This window comes from Montipora capricornis, chromosome 2, assembly GCF_036669925.1.
Source record: "Montipora capricornis isolate CH-2021 chromosome 2, ASM3666992v2, whole genome shotgun sequence".
NCBI lineage: Eukaryota > Metazoa > Cnidaria > Anthozoa > Scleractinia > Acroporidae > Montipora > Montipora capricornis.
The window spans coordinates 32,462,281-32,481,724 of record NC_090884.1 but is presented as its reverse complement, the minus strand read 5'-3'; the positions used below and the strand labels follow the sequence as shown (position 1 = coordinate 32,481,724).

Genomic DNA, 19,444 nt, shown 5'->3' with positions numbered 1-19,444 from the left:
TTTCACAAACATTTTTCAGTCATCGTCGTTGGCAAGGTCGGACAGCACTATAAACAACAATCTCGACCACCTATAGAAAGGCATTATCGGACCTTACACACGAACATGGTCTGCAAACATGTAATGAACACCAATACTGAAAAGTGTTGAGAAGCTATACAAGTGATCTCTCTGACTTCTCTGGGCAAGTCAGCTTTGGCTGAACCTAACACCTTTGGGCGATCAAAGACAACCAGACGCATAGAGCGCAGAGCCACTTGCAAAACGGCGGACTGCCAAAGAGGGGAAAACTAATAAAAATATACATAAAAAACCTCTCAAAGTCGGTTTTAACGGATAAGCAAGTCAGCTTGATATCTAAAGGATTAAATTCATACCAGGCCTACACCTGTGACAAACGAGACGTCAACTTTTGAGTGACTTTAAATGTTTTCGCAAGACGAATGCATCTTCAATACATATTTCCCGGTAAGGATAAGGAACCGCCGCCAGTCCAACGATCAGTTGCCCTTAAAAGCTACTTGAAAGATCACTTTCCTAGACAACGGTACATACAAAAGAAAACGATTCCAAAAGAAATCTATTCTCCATATCAAAACATATCACAAGCCGACTAACATCTTCCAATACACGCATTTTACCTCTTGTCACCCGCCCAGTGCCTAGAGGGGTTTTATCAAAGGAGAGGCTATTAGACTTCTCCGAACAAACCCTTCAAAAACAATATTTGAATTAAGAGGCACTCTCGATCCAGAGCCCGCCTTGAAGAAGCTAACAGGTCAATTTTTCTGGAAGACAGTCGGCCCTTAAACAAAAAGCCAGAGCCAGAGGGAAAATTCTACCATTTGTCACAACATACAACCCAGAAGAGTCAAATATTCAAGCAATACTGACGCGCAACTGGAAAACCAGCTTATGCTGGCAAGTATGAAGAAATCTGCTTTAATACAATGGTACCAGAGGGGTAAATCACTCAAGGGCATGCTCGTTAAAGCAAAAATGTGAATTGAAGGTTTCATTATTATCTGTAACAACAAACCCACAAATATCATGAGAAAAAGAAAGTCACATTTCATTACATGAAAAGAATCAATTACATAAGCTAGGTTTTGGACAATGTAATCTGGTGGTTTGGGTGTCCTGTGGTAGGAGCCTCAGACAAATTCCTCTCTTACAGTGTAGGTTTTTCAACTTAAGAACAAAACAAAGCGAGTTAGTGATTGCTTACAATAATCAAGTAGTTTTAGGAATAAAACTACGAACAAGTCGCACTGTTTCCAGACATCAATGTTCTTTCTGAAAGTTGGGAGCCCTGTGTGATCGGCCGAAACTTTAACGCTTAATTTAGGCATGTTCCACCACAGGGATTTTAGGTGATTTTCCGTGTGTTAGTAACAGAACAGTAATAAACATTTTGGCAGTGAAAAAAAATTCTGTTGCATCATGTCGTCATTGTCAAATGTAAGTATTTATACAGAAATAGAAGTGAAAAAAATACATAATGTCATGAAGCATGATAGACGCACGCGCAGTTTGTTTAAAGCAGCAGACACAGATTGACTGGACTATAACATTTGGTTAAATCGTTGTTGCTTTTGTTCAGGAATGACACTCGAATTTTTCTCTGGAGTGGATATAAATAGTAATCATCTGTACTCGTTTTGGACGTAAAGAAGTAGTTCACTTGTTTGTCTGTTTGTTAATTTGCTTTACTTGCGAGCGAACGAACGAGTGTGTTTACTCCGCTTGGATGATTGTTTTTCGAGGTGCATCAACAATGTTAAGAAAATTTAATTTGCCCTGTATGTTATTAACAAGTAATCGCAATGGGTCCTCGTAAAATTAAGGATTAATATCACTTGTGTTTTCAGAAGTTGGTGAAATTGCCCGAGTCGGGCAATTTCAGCAACTTCTGGAAACACAAGTGATATTAATCTTTAATTTTACTCGGCCCCATGCGATTACCTACTCTAAAATATGTAAAAACGTTTACAATTCCGTTTTGACAGAGATTCTGACATATTTCAACAATATCATTTATAGGCTCTTTGTGTTAAATCGATGTGCAGTCGAGAGCTGCTTTGTTTGAATGTGAAATTGCAGTCGAATAAGCGAGTTTACTTCGTACATGACGCCTTAGGTTGATTTTAGTAAGATTTTTGCTGTTGTTCTAAACTGAATAGAGAGGGAGTAAAGACTGTCGGTCAAACGGAAAATGTTGTGAAAGAGATTACTGTGCATTTAATTTCAGTTTTAGTTGTTGATTAAATTTGTTCGTTATTGTTTGTAAGGCTTGTTTGCTGTCAGCTCAGAAGTGTTTAATCTGTTTGATCACTGTAAACTGTATACAGTAATGATGATTGATTGTCTACTTTATGCAGAAGCATAATTATTTCCATGTACACTATATTGGTTTCTGGGGTTAAAAACGGGAGCTCCGCTTTTAGGCTTTGCAAAATCTCTTGCGTAAGATACTGCGCTACCGGTATACCTGGGAGTGCAAACTGATAACTAGTGCCAGTCTTCCATGGTATGATATCAGGCAACGGATGCGTAGTACTGGAAAGCAGGTGACATAACAAAGTTTTCCCTGAAATCAAGATGGCTGCGAGGAGAGTGTTTCGTTCGAATTTTTATCTTTTGCTTAACAAATCTTTCGGTAATGTGGAAATGAAAAGTGCGCAAAGACGACTGATGAGCTCGAGAAGCTATTCATCGAATGGATCTGGAAGAAGTCATGGATTCACGGCTATTCTGGCAGGGAGTTGTGGTGTAACCCTCGCCGCTACCGGTGTTCTGTCTTTCCGGATGTTCTCTGGTCATGCGAAAGCGCGTCCAGTCAGAATATCAGAAATCGAGACCGGTGTAATTTTTAAGGAAGAAGTTCCTAAACTTTCAGTTACTCTGTATCAATACCAGAACTGTCCATTTTGTGGGAAAGTCAGAGCGTTTCTGGATTATTACGGAATCGACTACACTATTGTAGAGGTGAGCCCGATATGGAAGAGAGAAATCAGTTTCTCTTCTTACAAGAAAGTTCCTTTCGTCATTGCCAACAACAAGCAGGTAAGAATTTGATTTTGATGTATGAATGAACATCATGTGATACGAAGACATCTCATTGTTGTAGGACTAGATTTCAGAATACCCGTCCACTTACATGTACATCCAAGTAAAAAGAAAACTGCTCCCACAGTCAACTCACTTACTTCAAAAAGCTGCTCGCAAAGTCCTGCAGTCCCCTGTAATTTTACAACTTGCGGAAGTCTTTTTTCCCGAAATTGATATCAAAGGATCCGTTCTCTTTGCTATGCAGATAGCTAGTTTTTCGTTTTTCAAGACACCCAGGGGTCTTCATCTTTAAGACACTTAAACATTTTTGGCAATCTGTAGGAGAAACATTGGGTAACAGTTAATTAAACTGTATCATCTTCTAAAACGGCCAGTGACCTATTTTACTCTGACTAAGGCGCAGATCAAATTGAAACTTCAACATCGTCCCTCCCCAACCCCCCCCCCGCAAACCACGGGCATTTGACTATCTTCTGTGCCCTGGGAGTGGGGAATTTGACCTTTGCCTGCGTGGGGTGGGGAAAATTGAACTGGAAGTGTTAGGTTTCAAATAATTGTTTTTTTCGGGCAAGGAAGTTGCTCACAGCTATAAAACATGTGTTTGGACGAGATGGAAGAGTTAAAAGGAAGAGATGTAGCATTTGTAAGAGATTGGCTTACAACAGAGGTCTTTCTTAAAGACGGCAGGAGCCGAAGACGATTGTTCTTCAATAGGGTATGACAGACAAATCCTTCAAATCCGACAATAGGGTAGGGAATTTGAACACCATTTTGGCCCGAGGGGGCGGGAATTTGAATGATCCAATCTTCAAAAGTTCAAATGACCGGGCTCTTCCCGGGAAGGGCGATGTTGAAGTTTCGAGTTGATCGGCGCACAATGCTAGATGATTTTGCTCATCAGTGGGGAACCCCTGAGTAGCAACAGGGTTATCAAAATCCATGTCCACTAAAAGATGTCTTCTTTAACCCATTCAGTCCTCAGGTGCCTATTACGCCCCCAGTTGATAAGTAAAACCACCTGGTGTTAGACACAGCAAAATCTGTGAAAGGATGGCACCGTGGTGAGAGCACTCGTCTCCCACCAATGTAGCCCATGTTTGATTCCCAAACTCAAGGTCATTATTCTCATATGTGGGTTAAGTTTGCTGGTTCTCTACTCTGCACCAAGAGGTTTTTCTCCAGGTACCCTGGTTTTCCCCTCTCCTCAAAAACCAACATTTGATTTTATTTTAGTTGTTGATTTCCATTTACAGTGTCACCAATAAGTGCTCCAGCACTAGAAGACCAGTCACTTAAATAAAGTTCCTTTCCTTTCCTTTCCTTTCCTTTTCGTCTTTCCCAGGAGTCAATGAGTTAAGGCACTCAGGCACCCTAGGACACGCCCAGTTGATGAGTAAAATCATTTGGTGTTAGACAGAGTAAAATCTGTTAAGTCTCACTCCCAGGGGTCAATTGGTTAAGAAGGGAGTAGAAGTGGTGGCAGATTTGCCCAGAATTCAGTACTTCATTTTTGTTGTCATCCTCATTAATTATCAATTCATTAATTGCATAAGAATTTAGATGCAGTTGCAAAAAAATGGCTAAACACAGGGTCAAAATCAGCTTCCATTTTTCTCTGTGGTTTCATTGGTAAAACATCAAAGTTTATAGAACACAGTATCTGTTTCTGTTTTATTTCACTTTTCTCACTCTGAATAGATCAATGACTCGTCAGTCATCATCAGTGCTCTTCGCTCGGTGATGCTTGGCCAAGATTCTGTAGAACAGATTTTAATTTATTACCCTGAGATCAAAATGCAGAAGGCTGATGGCAAGGAAGAGAAAGAATACGCCAACAAGTATTTCATCATGCACAAAGGTGCCATTGACAAAGATTCCACAGAAAGAGAAAAGTAAGTGTTTTTGGAGGTTTCATGTTATGTAAGCTTCCATTTTTCTGCTGGTGTATTATCCTTTTGCTGAATTGTGGGTATCAGAATTGTCTATTAGAAGGTGTTCTTCCTTACTATTTCTGATTAGCAATTAGCTGTTTATGGCAGTTTGTTAAGGGGTACTTCTTTTTGTTGGTTGTCATAATGGCTCTGGCTGTATGTTAAGGATTTGGCTCAGAATCTTTATTATTTTTATTGTTATTATTATTATGATTATTACTATTACTATTATTTTAGTAGTAGTAGTAGTAGTAGTAGTAGTAGTAGTAGTAGTAGTAGTAGTAGTAGTAGTAGTAGTAGTAGTAGTAGTAGTAGTAGTAGTAGTAGTCGTAGTCGTAGTCGTAGTCGTAGTAGTAGTCGTAGTAGTAGTAGCAGTAGTAGTAGTAGGTAGTAGTAGGTAGTAGTAGTAGTAGTAGTAGTAGTAGTAGTGGTGGTAGTAGTAGTAGTAGTAGTAGTAGAAATGATAATAATATTATACCGGTAATTAGGGTTATTTTTCGTCAGGTTGTGATTTCCTGCTCATGTGTAAGATCTCCTTTGTCAATCATAAATAACAATGTACACATTTCTTTCAATATGTTAAATTGAGTTAACTACTGTATTCGGATATATTTTTGGGGTCTTATGCTCATGCATACAGACCCCTAAGTCAGAGGCAGATCTTGATCGTATGTCAGTGGGTTTGTCACTTTGAGGACGAGATGACACGTGACAAATCTGCGTGAGTAAAACTAGTCTGGCATGAGACTGGGTACTAGTAATTGCGAGTCATTGTTTTCAAGTGTCGGCCATTGCCTCTAGCGTGTTGTAGTCGTTGTGTATTTAAATATGCGGTCGTTTTCCCTGTTTTGGGAAAATTTTGAAGAGCTTTTCATCGCAAATTAGTTGTAATTGTTCAAGGTAAGTTATTTGTGTTTCAAAATTGCTCTGTCGTGCTGTTTCTGATTGGTTTTCTTTCTTTCATTTCGAAAATTAACTACACTTTCCTGCCTTGTTTGTTCTATGTTATTTCATACAGGTGACATCGCTGAGTGGAGTTTCCTCGGCGATATCGATACGGGAGTTGTTTACTCACGCAAGCCAACATATCTAGACTCGGCTTGTGTTTGTGAAGCTAAGACGCTTTCGCAAGCCCACATTCATTGGCTTAATCCGATGCGAGTTGCACCACATATCTCACAAGCTCTCACAAGCCAGTATTTATCGGCTTCATGAACTATCGGTGTGGGTTACACTTCAAACTGAAAGAGTTATTGTACTCTAAAAAAATACTTGCATTGAATAAGAGTCTTGCACTCTCGAAGAATAGTATTTCGTACTCTTACTGTTGTCTGCTCCTCGCCGCCAGCATGGGAACAACAATCGAACAATACCGGTCAAGGATTGGCTGTCACAACAATTAATTTGTGAAAGCCAAGGATGCACTTTCATGTGTGCGAGGGCGATTTTGGAATACGATGCTTATGATGTTTCACTTAAATGTGTTTTACTTGCCAACATTACAACAAGTTGTTGGACATTACAAGTCGTGTAATGAGGTTATGTTTTGGTTTACACAAATGATGTGCTACAATGTAAACATCCCATTGCTTATAAGGCAAGCAAATTATTTCGAGGAAAAACCAGTTCCTAAAATAGTTGATATCATTGATCAAAAAACCTTTGTGCCCGCTGACTCTAGTCAAGGAAATGAAGCAATCTTTGGTGTGAATGCTGGTAAGTAATGTGTAGCAATGTCACTTACTGCTATTATGATACCATCAAATACAAAATAATTCTACTTTGAACAATAGTTTGGTTATTGGAAATAATCTGTACAGTTCTGTAAGATGTTCTGTGCGAACAAATGACTATTTGCTGTTAACTGATGTTCCAGACGGGGTTTCAATATTTGTTAAAGTGTATTCATTACAACATAGTGTATTAATGCCAGTAGTTAACAAACAAAAACTATTGTAATTCTGTTAAGGGTTTGAAAATACACAATGTACTTCTAGAAGTGAATGTCTAAGAGACATACAGTGTACATGTATATGGACCAATGTTTGATGTCATGAACAAACTTACAGTAAATGACTCACTATATTGTAATGAATACACTTTAACAAATACTGAAACCATGTCTGGAACATCAGTTAACAGCAAATAGTCATTTGTTTGCACAGAACATCTTTTAGCACTGTATAGATTATTGCCAATAACCAAAATATTGTTCAAAGTAGAATTAGTCCACAAACTAATACCTTGTATTTGATGTTACATAATAGCAGTAAGTGACATTGCTACACATTGCTTTCTAGCATTCACACCAACGATTGCTTCATTTCCTTGACTAGAGTCAGCGGACACAGTGGTTGCTGGATCAATGATATCAAATATTGTAGGACCTGGATTTTCCCCCACATTATCACCTTTATTTTTAGGTATTGCGAATGCTGTGTGTACCATCCATGTTTATTACTGCTACTCCAGTAGATGCTGCTAGTAACACTGTTGGATTATCAGGATTCATTGGAGCATGTCTATAGATTTTTACTACAGTGTGGTAAATTGTTTTAATCAAATGGCTTTTCCCAGCACCACCACCTCCAGTTATAAACAAATAAACTGGTTCAACATTTTGTGACCTCAGGCTGTTGAGGTTTTCATTTATTTCTAGTTCATGAAAGCACCCTGTTGAAAGCTTTGCATTGCATTTTTAATTATTTAATGATCTAACTGATTGACGTAATTGGTCATCAGATATTCCTCTTGGCTGTTTATACATTGTTATTGCTGATGGACTGTGATTTCCATTAGTTTGGGAATTTGCACCAAGCTCTGAGGGTAGTTGTTCATTGGACACCTTATCTACTGATGATTCATCTTAGAATTCTAGTTGAATTTCAGCATTCTCTTGATCATTCTAGTGCTTCTGTTACTAGTAAATAGCTGATAGAGATCAAGGCTGCTGCCTAAGAAAATTTTAAAGGGGCCCTCAGACCTAAACACTGAGAACTTAGGAGCCCAACGTATGAAGTGAAAGGTGTTGCTGTGAAAAATTAAGGCGCCCAGAGCTATTCTTTGGGAGCCCCAGGCTACCGGGCTCCTGTTAGGCAACAGCCTTGGAGATGATGTAGTGTGTACCAAAAGTTGTCCAAACTGTGCAAATGGCAATAAGAGAAAGATTCACTGCTGCATTGTTATGGGAAATTTTCAACCAATCACGCATGGACGCGTGGTGGGCTGAATGGAGTTAAACTAAGCGTAAGACCCCAAGTTCGCATTGCGGACATATTTATCTTATTTCTCATAAAATTTTTATTGATTGAAATGTTAAGTGATGCTGTACTCTTCCTTGTCAGTTAGACCCCCTACATGTATAAGGAACTTTAACAGTAAAATTACATGTACATGTATGTTGATGTTACAGTGTATGAAGATTCGTGTGATCTTTCAATTTTACTTATTATAGTCATTTTATGTGATTTTTTAAATTCTGTATTTAAATTGTACTCAAATTTTGCATAAGGGAATAAGGAAAAACTGGTTGCTGCATAGGGGACGAAGGCCGAATACCACTGAATTCTGCTATCTACAGTGTAGTTTTCTTCCTTCAGAAAATAGGAACCTATTTACATGTAAGAACCTAGATAGCCTAAATTGCTGTTAATTACCATTTTTAAATGGAAGGTTCTTACATGTACTCGTGGGGTTTTACTTTATCAGGCTTGCAAAACAGAATTCTACACATTCCGCCAAAAAAAAAAAACCTTTGATTGAATGGTGAAAATGTTTTAACAAGTAGACTTTTGATTTAGATTGCTGATTTGAACGGTGCTAAGTGACGAGGATTTTAACGAAGGTTATTTAGATTTGCCATGTTTGAAACTTCTGTAAACACTTTCACGCATGCTTTGTGCCGCTTGCACATTTTCCACGCACGCGCGAGTATATGCTAAAACAATTATTCTTTCTAATCTCGGTGAATATTTGAATAGTGGCAGAATATTTACCTCGATTTCAAAGAAAAAATGTTAAATATTCACTGCTATTTATGGGATTGAAGTTTGGGACCAAGAACATTGAAAGAGGTGGGCACTAAGTTCGCCCGTTGTTGCCTTTTATTTTTTTATTTTTAAATCAACTCTTTTTAAACGTACAGGGAAGAGAGAAAGTGGCGGAAATGGGTGGACAACACATTTGTGCACACACTGTCACCTAATATCTACCGCACAGCATCAGAAGCCATGCAGGCGTTTGAGTATTTCACCAAGCAGAGTGACTTTAGCACGTTTGAAAAGTATTCAACATATCTTGCTGGCCCTTTTGTCATGTACATTGTCGGAAAACATGTGAAAAGCAAGTGAGTATATGTTGATCGTATCAGTAATGAATAACAAGATACACATGTTAAATATTGCATAAATAAATGATATCTACCAATTATTAATGATAGATTTAATAATCAGGTTATTCAAGTATCGATCTTATTTAGCTAAGGACCACCCTGCGAGCAGAGCCTCTCTAAAACTCACCAGAGGGCAAGCAAGAGAGGCTCTGCAGAAATTGTGTCAAGTCTTAAAGACTTAACAGCCCACGTTTCTGGGCTAGACACTCTGGTCAAACCAGTTTAGGCAGCGCGCTCGTCATATTTTTGTCAAAGCGAAGGGCCATAATCGAGCCTTCAGTACGAAAATCAATATTGCGTCTAGTAGTGCGATCAACACTTGGCTGTGATTTGAAACTGTCTCCAAGCAACATCTTGCACTTACTTAATAGAGACTTCACAATATTTCTGCAGTCTTGTCTCTCTCGTCGAGTTCAGAAAGGCTCTTCTGTTGGCAGGGTGGCTTAGGACAAGTTCTCTGCTGACCAAGGAGACCTTAGATCAAAGGAATCACACAGCATTAAACCAACTCGAATTAAATGATGGTTTTTGGTGAGAGGAGAAATTAAAATACCCGGAGAATACCATCTCGATGTAGAGTAGAGAACCAATAAACTCAACCCACTCATGATATTGAGTCCTAGAATTGAAACCCATGGAACACTGGTGGAAGACAAATGGGCTCACTTCAGCGGAACTATGTTCCCCAATTACATTATTGCTGATGAGCATTCCCAAGACAGCTCAGTATTCTTTGTGTACAAATGTATGTGTGAAAAAGTTCAAAAGTTTGTCTTGTAAAAAAACTTGAAGCATGCTCAGTAAAATAAATTTTTGATGATCTGGGGAAACTAAGAATGGCACCACCTAATTGCATTGACATGTACTGTGTGCCATGCTGGAAATGAAAATGTCTTTTAAATTTATGATTTTGCAAGCACTGTCTTATGTTACTACTCATTGGTTTTGTTATTGTAGTATTTTATCAACATCACCTCTTTTTTACGTTACAAACATTAAATTCATATCCATGTTGAGCCATGTAATATCTCTCCCTACGATGGATGTTGTGTTTCAAACATTCTCCTCTGTTCAAAATAGAGAAAGGCAAACAGTGATTGGTAATTGCCCTATATTCCTCTATCAATATTTTATTGGTAGATATAACCTTCCAAGTGATGTTCGTCTTGCCCTGTATGAAGAGGCTGAAAAGTGGATGCGGGCTGTTGGTCGCAGGAAGTTTATGGGAGGCAAAGCTCCAAACCTTGCTGACCTGGTGGGTAACAATCTTTCAGCGATTTTAAATTTCATTTAGTACCTGTAGATGGGGCAGATTTTAGGTTTGTATAAGAATTAATTCATAATTTTACGACATTCATGTATTATGTTCCCGGACGGGAAGATATTTGGCCTGAGGTCAGTGTTATACAATAGGGCCATTTTCACATAAGACGCAAACACCCCGTTTAAATGGTACAAAATCGAAGTTCACGGCTTACTCCATCCGCATCTAGCTCAAGCCGCGGCTTATCTCGGCCGAGGGCTTTGGGCTGTGCTTATCTTGACAGCGGCTTACCTTGGACGTGAAAGTGTTCGTGTAAATGTACTCAAGCATTGTCCGTGGCTTGCTTAAGCCGTGAACTACTCCTGCGCATGCACTTGTTTTGTTAATATAGCACAGACTTCCTTTTTGCTCCAGTCCATTCCCCTGAGAAAAATGGCTAGCGCAAGGAACGAATCACATTGAAAGAGATTTATCCAAAAAGCGAAGGTGGAGTTCCCCGGAAGAAAAACAGCTTCTCACTATTTGTAGTGGTATTGAAATTGATAAGCAACTTGATTATCACGTCACCTCATGCAGCCAGTGTAAGTTCTGCAGCACACCGCAATTGTTCGTTTACGACTTCACTGGATCGATACTTGATTACATGTAAAACTTTAGTTTAATGATTTTTCTTCGCTTGTTTGCTTACTCAAGCCATTTATCGTGTAATTTTGCATATCTTGCCTCACTATCAATTACCCCAAAACGAAGCATGAAAATAAAGTATGTCATCATTGGACTAGCTGGCCGCGAACTTAGTCGCGAACCATTTATACGAGCATTCCATGTCTTCTGTAAGCCGCACTCGTATAAATGGCCCAGCTCGCGTCTTGTTTAAGCCGTGGCCAGTGTGAGCCGCAGCCAATTTTCCCTCATATAAACGGCCCTAATGTGTTCTCTTTAGACTAAGCACACAGATTGGAAGAGGTATGAATTTTCACCAAAAATTGTCTTTTATCTTCACTTGTTTCTATTTTCTGTATTGTTGAAAATTAAAGTTAGATGGTGAGACACGACTGAATTCTCTGAAATTGTGTTGGTGTGCGCACTGACTTTTCCTGTCCCTCTCACACTTGTGCGTATGGCCCCACACTAAGATTTTTTTGATAGTTTGACATTGAAAATACTCATTGGGTTGTACAGGTCATACAAGAATTTAAGTTATTTCATCATGAGCAATCTTCCACAACTTTCAGTGGAAAGTGGTAGCTTTTCATTTGAAGTGTGAAAGGCTCACTCCTTATCAACAAAGGTTGACCTACATGTGCATAGTTTTTGCTTTCAATCCCGGATTTCCCATATTGGACAACAGCAGCAAGTATGCACATCTGTTTAAAATGGCTGTAAAGAGTAATTTAGACTAGTTCTTGTAAAAGATGTGTTGTTGAGTACTCTAGGAAACATGAGCTTGTGATAGGAGGCGAACCTTTGGCCTTCCATTAGCCAGTATCAAAAATACCATAATAGTGTCATATACTCTTTGTTTGTCCCTCCAAAATTTTGTATAAACCTTGCTTTTACGTTCTCTTGGGACTTACAATGGTCCCCAGAGAAACTGGAAACGATGCTTATGCAAAATTTTGGAGGGACAAGCAAAGACTATTATGGTAATTTTGATACTGGCTAATTACTGGCTGGGATGCTCAAGCACTTAGGTATAGCAGACTGGAGGCCGTGGGATCTAAACCACCAAACTACATGTACCTTTCACCGTGATAATAGCTGTGTTGCTTTACTGTTAGAGTCCTTACTGCCCACTCTCATGGGAGTTCGGCCATTTAAACTAGAACACAATAATCATGAAGAACAGGAATGCTGTCGCTCAAACCTTTAATCTTGGACAAAACTGTTTGAAAGAAAAGCGCATGAAAAGGTATTTAGTGTGCATTTGAAAAGTTAGTGTAGGTTGTTAACCTCAAGCTGTACCAGTTTTAGGCACTTCGTTAACAACATTTGGCATTTACCATATCCTTTCCCACAAACATTGAGGTAATCCACATTGCCTTGTAGGCAGTTTATGGTGTACTCAGTGGACTGGAAGGTCTGGATGCCTTCCAAGACCTCATGGCTAACACGTCATTAAAGCCGTGGTATTACCGAGTAAAAGAAGCGGTACAAACTCATGCCGGAGCTAATGCTGTGTGATATCTGCAGCATGCAGACAGGAATAATCCTCTGTTGTTTTCCCTGAAAAGGGGATTATTCATTATTGCCAAATCCTTGGCTGTATTATGAAGAACTGATACTTTGTGAGGACAAGGTGAATATGTATGAACCAGGGGCTGCATTTGCAAACTTGTGGAAAGTGGTATTAGAACAGTTTGTTGCTCTTTCCTCGCATTAATTAGAGGACTTCCCGTTAATGACAGACGACAGCAAGACAGAGGATTGCAACAACAGCAACAATGACAACATTGGTTATGGATGTTCTTACTCTGCTTCGTATGGAGGCAAAGGTTGTGGGTAGCAGTCAGAGACCTGAAACAGCGTCAAATCCTTTATTCAAGAATCTGGAAATGAATCTTAGGAATTACTTTTGTAGCAAAAAGGTTGAATTCTCTACTTGCACAAATCGTGTAATACACCCCTTTTACCCCCAAAATTTTGCATAAACATAGCTTGCAATTTCTCCTGGGACATGATGTCCTAAGGGAAATAAAAACAATGCCTATGCCTTTTTTTTTTTGGGGGGGGGGGGGGGGTATTTGGAGGAGGGGGCGTAAAAGGGGTGTATTATGGGATTTGTGCAAGTAGAGAATCCTGTTTGACTTGATTTACCTTCAGACCAACTACGTTTGGGTTTTTCTTTTCTCCGTTTTTTGGCTATTGTTATATGGACAGGAGTGTGTTGCCGGGAAGTGAAACTCATGTAGAATCAATATGACCACTACATCTGGGAACTGAGTGGCGTATATCTCATATGTAACACGAGTGGCCAAATTGGAGCAACAACGTCACAATTCCCACCTATTTTTTGTATTAATACCCAGTATTTGTATTAAAGCCGTCTTTTGAATCTCTACCATGTATATCTATTATCCATATAATAAAGAGAAAATTACACTCACTCAAATATTGCACTCATTCACTGTGCTCGTTCATGAAATATTTTTCAACACGAGAAAAGAAATTTCGTATCTCCAATCAGCCATGTAATATTATAAAATAATAATCTAAAATCAAATAAAGATAACTACATTACTTAAGAAAAGCTGATAAATAAGATTTAAAGCACTGTAATGAACTTGATAATACAATGCAGGGCTCGAAATTAACAAAAAAAACCCAGTCGCAATTTGCGACAAGATACGAAAATTTAGTCGCAATTTCGCAAATTTTAGTCGCAAAAATCGCCGCGCTGCATTGTGTTGTCAACATTTTTGGAAAAAAATATGAGCACACAATACATGTGTGTAAAGAAACTGCTGAAAATGGCAAATGATCGAAGGAATGGAGCTGTGAACATCACATCGCAGCTAAATTACTCTACAATTACGCTATCTTCAGAGAAAATTCACAGCGAGAAACAAAATAATTTTGTCATTTATTTATTTTAGCAAAAGTAGCAGCAAAGTGGCAACTGCTAACCCTTTTGTTTCGAAAAAGCGAAGGTGACAACAACTCGCAAATGTGCGACTCCTCCAGATATTTTAGTCGCAAAGGCAAAAATTTAGTCGCAAATGCGACTGTATTGCTCGCAATTTCGAGCCCTGCAATGGCCTCAGGGAGGCAGTTACAGCTGTTGCTAAATAAAAAGCCAACTGCCTCAGCTTGTACTAAGTTCGGGTTTTGGTTGATAATTTTTCCTTCATGGAACATGCGTAATGCATAATAACATGTAGTATGCAATGGCATAAGGCATAATTCAGCTGTCAAAGGTTGTAATAAATATACATTTCTTGGTCCTATTTTCTGCAATGCTTGCTCGTAATGCATTACCAAGCTTGTGATATATCCCATAAAATGTTTATGTAATAGAATGCATTTATTATAGGTAATCACGTGATTTCGAGTGCAATTTGGAATAAATAAGCACAAGTAAATTTTTTCAAAGACGACCAAAATTTGTAGTCTTTGAAAACATTTACAAGTGCTTATTTATTCTAATTTGCACGAGAAAGATTATGTGATTACTTATTACTTAAACAGAAGAAACGCACGCGTATCACGCAATCAGGGAAATTGCACCATGCAGGGCGTGCACTTGATTTGATAACAAAAATTTTAATTGGTTCTGACCAAACCCTATTGTTTATTAGCCAATCGTAATCCAGAATTTCGATGTGTAATTTGCACTGGTATTACTTTTTTTGCACTGGTGTATTGCACTTTTTTTACTGTGTTACTCTTGAAGTGCACTGCCCTCAGCCAATCAGAATCAAGTAATTTTTTCTTGTATATTATTATACGATGTATTCCATTCCATTTTTTCTCAAAATGGCATATTATTCCATTGAATTGAATTCAAATTTGTAGTTCTGTACTGAATCGGGTTTCATCTAATTTTTTTTTTTCACAAAAACGGTATGTTATTCCATTGATTTATGTTGAAATTTGTACTTCTGTACTAAATCGATTTTCATCTTAATACTATTTTTCCCAAAAATTGTATGTTATTCCTGAATTACATTCCAATGTGTACTTCTGTACTGAATCGGGTTTTTGATTTTCTTTTTGACAAAATTGGCATATTATTCCCTTGAATTGAATTTAAATTTGTACTTCTGTACTAAATCGGTTTTCATCTAAATATTATTTTTACAACAATGGTATATTATTTGAATGAATTTACATTGAAATTTGTACTTCTGTACTAAATCTGTTTTCATCTAAGTATTATTTTTCACAAAAATAGTATAGTATCCTATTCAATTGCATTAAAATTTGTACTTCTGCACTGAATCGGTTTTTCGTTTAACAATGTTTTTCTCACAAAAATGGTATATTATTGCATTGATTTACATTCAAATTCGTACTTCTGTAATGAATCGATTTTTCATCTAAATACATTTTCTCACAAAAATGGTTTATTATTGCATTGACTTCCTTTCAAATAAGTATTTCTGTACTAAATCAGTTGTCATCTAAATAGTATATTTCATCGTTGAATTGCCTTTAAATATATACTTCTATACTGAATCAGTTTTTGATCTGAATATTTTTTCACAAAATGTCACCACTGAATTGTATTCAAATTTGTACTTCTGCAGTGAATCGTTTGCTATCATATGGTACATAAAAATAATTTTTTTTGTATTTCATATAAATTTCACTTAATCTATACGGAATTGTCACTGACCATCAAGTTTATAAAAATAATTATCATTTTGCTTGAGGCAACGTCTTCATCATAAATGTTCACAAGTTTCTCCAGTGTTTTTGCATTGCATTTTTTTTATATTGTACTTCTCTACTGATTCGTAAGTTACCATTTAGTTTATTTATATATAAAAAAATATTTCTTTTAATTTTATCAAAAGACCTTTCTTCGAGTTAATGTAATGTTCATAAAATTTTCAGTTTTCAATATGAATATTGTGCTCTTTAAAATTGTCATACTTGCTTGAAACATCATATCTGTTTGTGTTTTTATACCTAACGTGTTTATCGTGTAATGTAACGTTGATGATTGTTTTTTTTTTAGTTTTGAATCTGAATATTTTGCTCCTTAATTGCCATACTTGTGTTGAAAAACTTTGTCTCTTCAAGTTGTTGCACCACTTCGGCTGTCAGTCTGTATGTGGAGAAGTTGGTTGAGTCTATTGCTGAACAATTATGGTTTACCACGTTATGCCGCTCCTCTACGTAGTTACAGAAATCTTCCTGGAAAGTGAGCATAAAGATCCCAATCAGCTGTCTGGCAGACTCAACGATTCAATATTAACACTAAAAATAATTACATGAATAAATTTGCTGTGCTGATTGGTTGCACTTGAGGTGATCATTACGCGTTAATCTTCCTCGCGGCTTTGTCCAGGCCGCAAGCCGTTTTGTCCAGGTGACAGGTGTAGAAATTAATTGTTTTAAAGAAAATGCTTTTTTTTCAAATAATCACCTATGTAATTATACTAAAAGAATTGTTCACCTCAGGCTCAGTGAATATCGGTGAATAAAAACCTCGACTTCGTCTCAGTTCTTATTCACCGATACTCACGTCGCCTTCGGCAAAATTGTTAAATGATAAAGTCAGAAACATCTAGCCTGTGCCAGGCTCGCAATCCCTCGAGATCGCAAGAGAAAAATAGAGGACTGCACACCTTTCGTCCCAGTCTTTGCGCGACTTTTTTCTCGTTGCTTCATTTTTTCCGCATAAACTTGTTTACGATTATCGTTAAATCGTAATTTCCTCTGATTTGCGATTATAGTTAAATTAAAAATGTGACAATGGGTTTTTCGCTTTTCAATACTACAGGCTACAAGCCTCTTGTTTTAGTGCTCATTTTTAAACGCTGATACTGCGCATACAGAGGTATCGATGAGATTTCTTCTCCAGCCCAGCAATCCATGCAAGGATCGCTCAAGAGAGAGTGGCCACGGCAACAGAAGGCTCGCCCTATTTCTTTGGAATAACTGATGTCCCTTTTTTGGTTCTTAAGTACTCAAATGGAATCGCAAACGTAAGCACGCGAGCGTGTAATCCATTAAAGAGACTCCGTGAGCTACTCTTTCTGCAAAGGAAAGGGATTTAAAAGGTTTCAAAACATCTCGTCTTTCTGGGGACTCACCCATTTTCCTTTGAGTTTCATCATTCGAGAGCAGAGCTCGTCGGCACAGCCTCTTAAGCACAGCTCAGTTGCACAGAGCTTCCGACAAAGTTCTTCCTTCGTCGCTACTCTGGCTACTATCTCTGCTGTTATTATCAACAGGAAAGTAGACTTACTCCACGGATCCCACGATTTACTGTTCAGTTCCATTTCAAAACTGATGAGGACTTTTTCAATTTTCTTTGTTGATTCCATTAATGATGTTAACTTCTGTCTTTTGAACGGACCGTTAACCAACTCTGTCGTAACTTTCACTAAATATCCAGCTACAAGCTGTTGGAAAGCGACCACTTGTTTCCATACCGAGAATCTCTCTTGCATATAAGTCGAGAAGAATCGCTAAATCCCTTTTAATTTCAAAGACAGATAAAGTCTCTGCAAGGTCTAATCTTCTAATTGCCTTTAAACTGTCTTGTATCGAACGAACGTCTATCCAAGAGATAATGGACGTATTTTCCAATGAATGCATGACATTTAACCAACCAGTGGCGTTTTGCGGAATATGTCGACTGTAGTAAAACCGAAGTGTTTCCTTCTCATCGCTGTCCAGTTTGTTAGTTATATGGAGAAGAGCAATTTTGTATTCGTCTTCAAGTTTGTCAGTTAGTTTGTCAGACGGTAGTTTCGACATGGCGTTTTTTTTTTGGGCGGGCGATAGTGAAGCGTTCCACTGTGTAGGCCTTTTATACCGTGAATGTTGTTAATTTGACACTACCATAAATGGACGAGGCATTTACGTAATTTCGTCAACCCGTGACCAAAGCGTAATATATTGGGCAACATTTCGGAGACAGCGGTCTTAAATTCAATACCTAAATTGCGTTTTGTATTTCAGTCTGTTCCCTGAAAAACAAGAGTATTCCAAGACCGTTAATTGGATAAATTCGTAAATCTAACCCTAACGTTGATAATATATAGGAGACCTTTTTTGAAACTGCCTTTGATAATAACACAAAAGAGAAATCTCTCGTGGAATATTGTTGTTGAAAATTATATTTGAATGCTGGTTTCATGTGGGGACACCGTTGCATTCCTCTTTCCTTAATTGCTGCAGCACGCCGTTTCTTTACAGCCCATTTGAGCACTATTTTGATGCTAAAGTACCTTAAAACACGGTTTTGGTTCACTGAAACTGGCTCTTAACAAATTAGCATCGACCAACTGTGATATTATATTCGGTTGAAAGATTTCGTTGTGAAATCGAAATCGGTAATGGTATTCACGTTTGCATGCTGTAATGAGGAAAGTTCTCCCTGTGCACCTACGAAACCGCGTCTTTTTAAATGTTCTCAGTTGGAGAAAAGGCAAAATGATTACGAAGTTTCATTAAGCGTTTTCCTTTTAGAGATAAAGATTGATAACTGAAGGCATTTTCCTGCTTGACACGCTTGAAAAGTTTTGAGGTTTTCGCGAAAAGGACACGCTTCGAAAACACTGTTTATTTCATAGGATTAGGTACTGAGATTTGTCCACGAAAATCATAGTGAATAAAATTCGTACTGATTCTAAATGTAGCCAATCATTAGCCAATCAGGAACACGAATGACAAAATTTGACTGTGAAGAAATATCGTTTGTCCAAGCAGCAAGGCGAACGACGAAATTTCACTAGGGATGAATGAACGTATCAAATGGAACGTCATCTGACAGCCATTGCACAAAAACCCGCGCTTTGAAAAATGGTCGAGGGAATAGAAGGTTTGCTTCTGTTTGCTCAGTTGAGGAATTTTTTAGAACAAGAAAACAGAAATGCTGCTCAAAAAACTGAACGAGATGTAATGATTGCTTGAACGACGTTTGAAAACGAAGGCCGAATACAGGAAAATGGAAGTTATTCCGGGCTGCATGAATACTGAATACATTAACCAATTTATCATCTCCGTCCGCACTAAATACTTCCTTCGAAGTTTAGAGGCTAGCTTGGAACGACAACTGAAGACAAAGGGGTATTCTGCAAAAATAACAAACGACCTGGTATTTGAGAA

General features: G+C 38.0%; 1 protein-coding gene across 1 annotated transcript; it reads left to right on the top strand.

Annotated features, from left to right (window-relative positions):
- The first annotated feature begins 2,589 nt into the window (after window positions 1-2,589).
- Window positions 2,590-13,760, top strand: LOC138018316 (prostaglandin E synthase 2-like). Its single transcript, XM_068864950.1, has 6 exons — window positions 2,590-3,066; window positions 4,771-4,964; window positions 9,148-9,348; window positions 10,534-10,648; window positions 12,707-13,270; window positions 13,423-13,760. The coding sequence occupies exons 1-5, from the start codon at window positions 2,602-2,604 to the stop codon at window positions 12,839-12,841; spliced, it is 1,110 nt and encodes a 369-aa protein (XP_068721051.1). The 5' UTR covers window positions 2,590-2,601; the 3' UTR covers window positions 12,842-13,270; window positions 13,423-13,760.
- Window positions 13,761-19,444: the final 5,684 nt, after the last annotated feature.

Bases quoted from the DNA above. Each gene is read 5' to 3' on its own strand.
- LOC138018316 (XM_068864950.1), top strand. From the start codon at position 2,602: ATGGCTGCGAGGAGAGTGTTTCGTTCGAATTTTTATCTTTTGCTTAAC. The intron at 3,067-4,770 runs GTAAGAATTTGA...CACTCTGAATAG, and splicing joins TCATTGCCAACAACAAGCAG to ATCAATGACTCGTCAGTCAT. The intron at 4,965-9,147 runs GTAAGTGTTTTT...TTAAACGTACAG, and splicing joins GATTCCACAGAAAGAGAAAA to GGAAGAGAGAAAGTGGCGGA.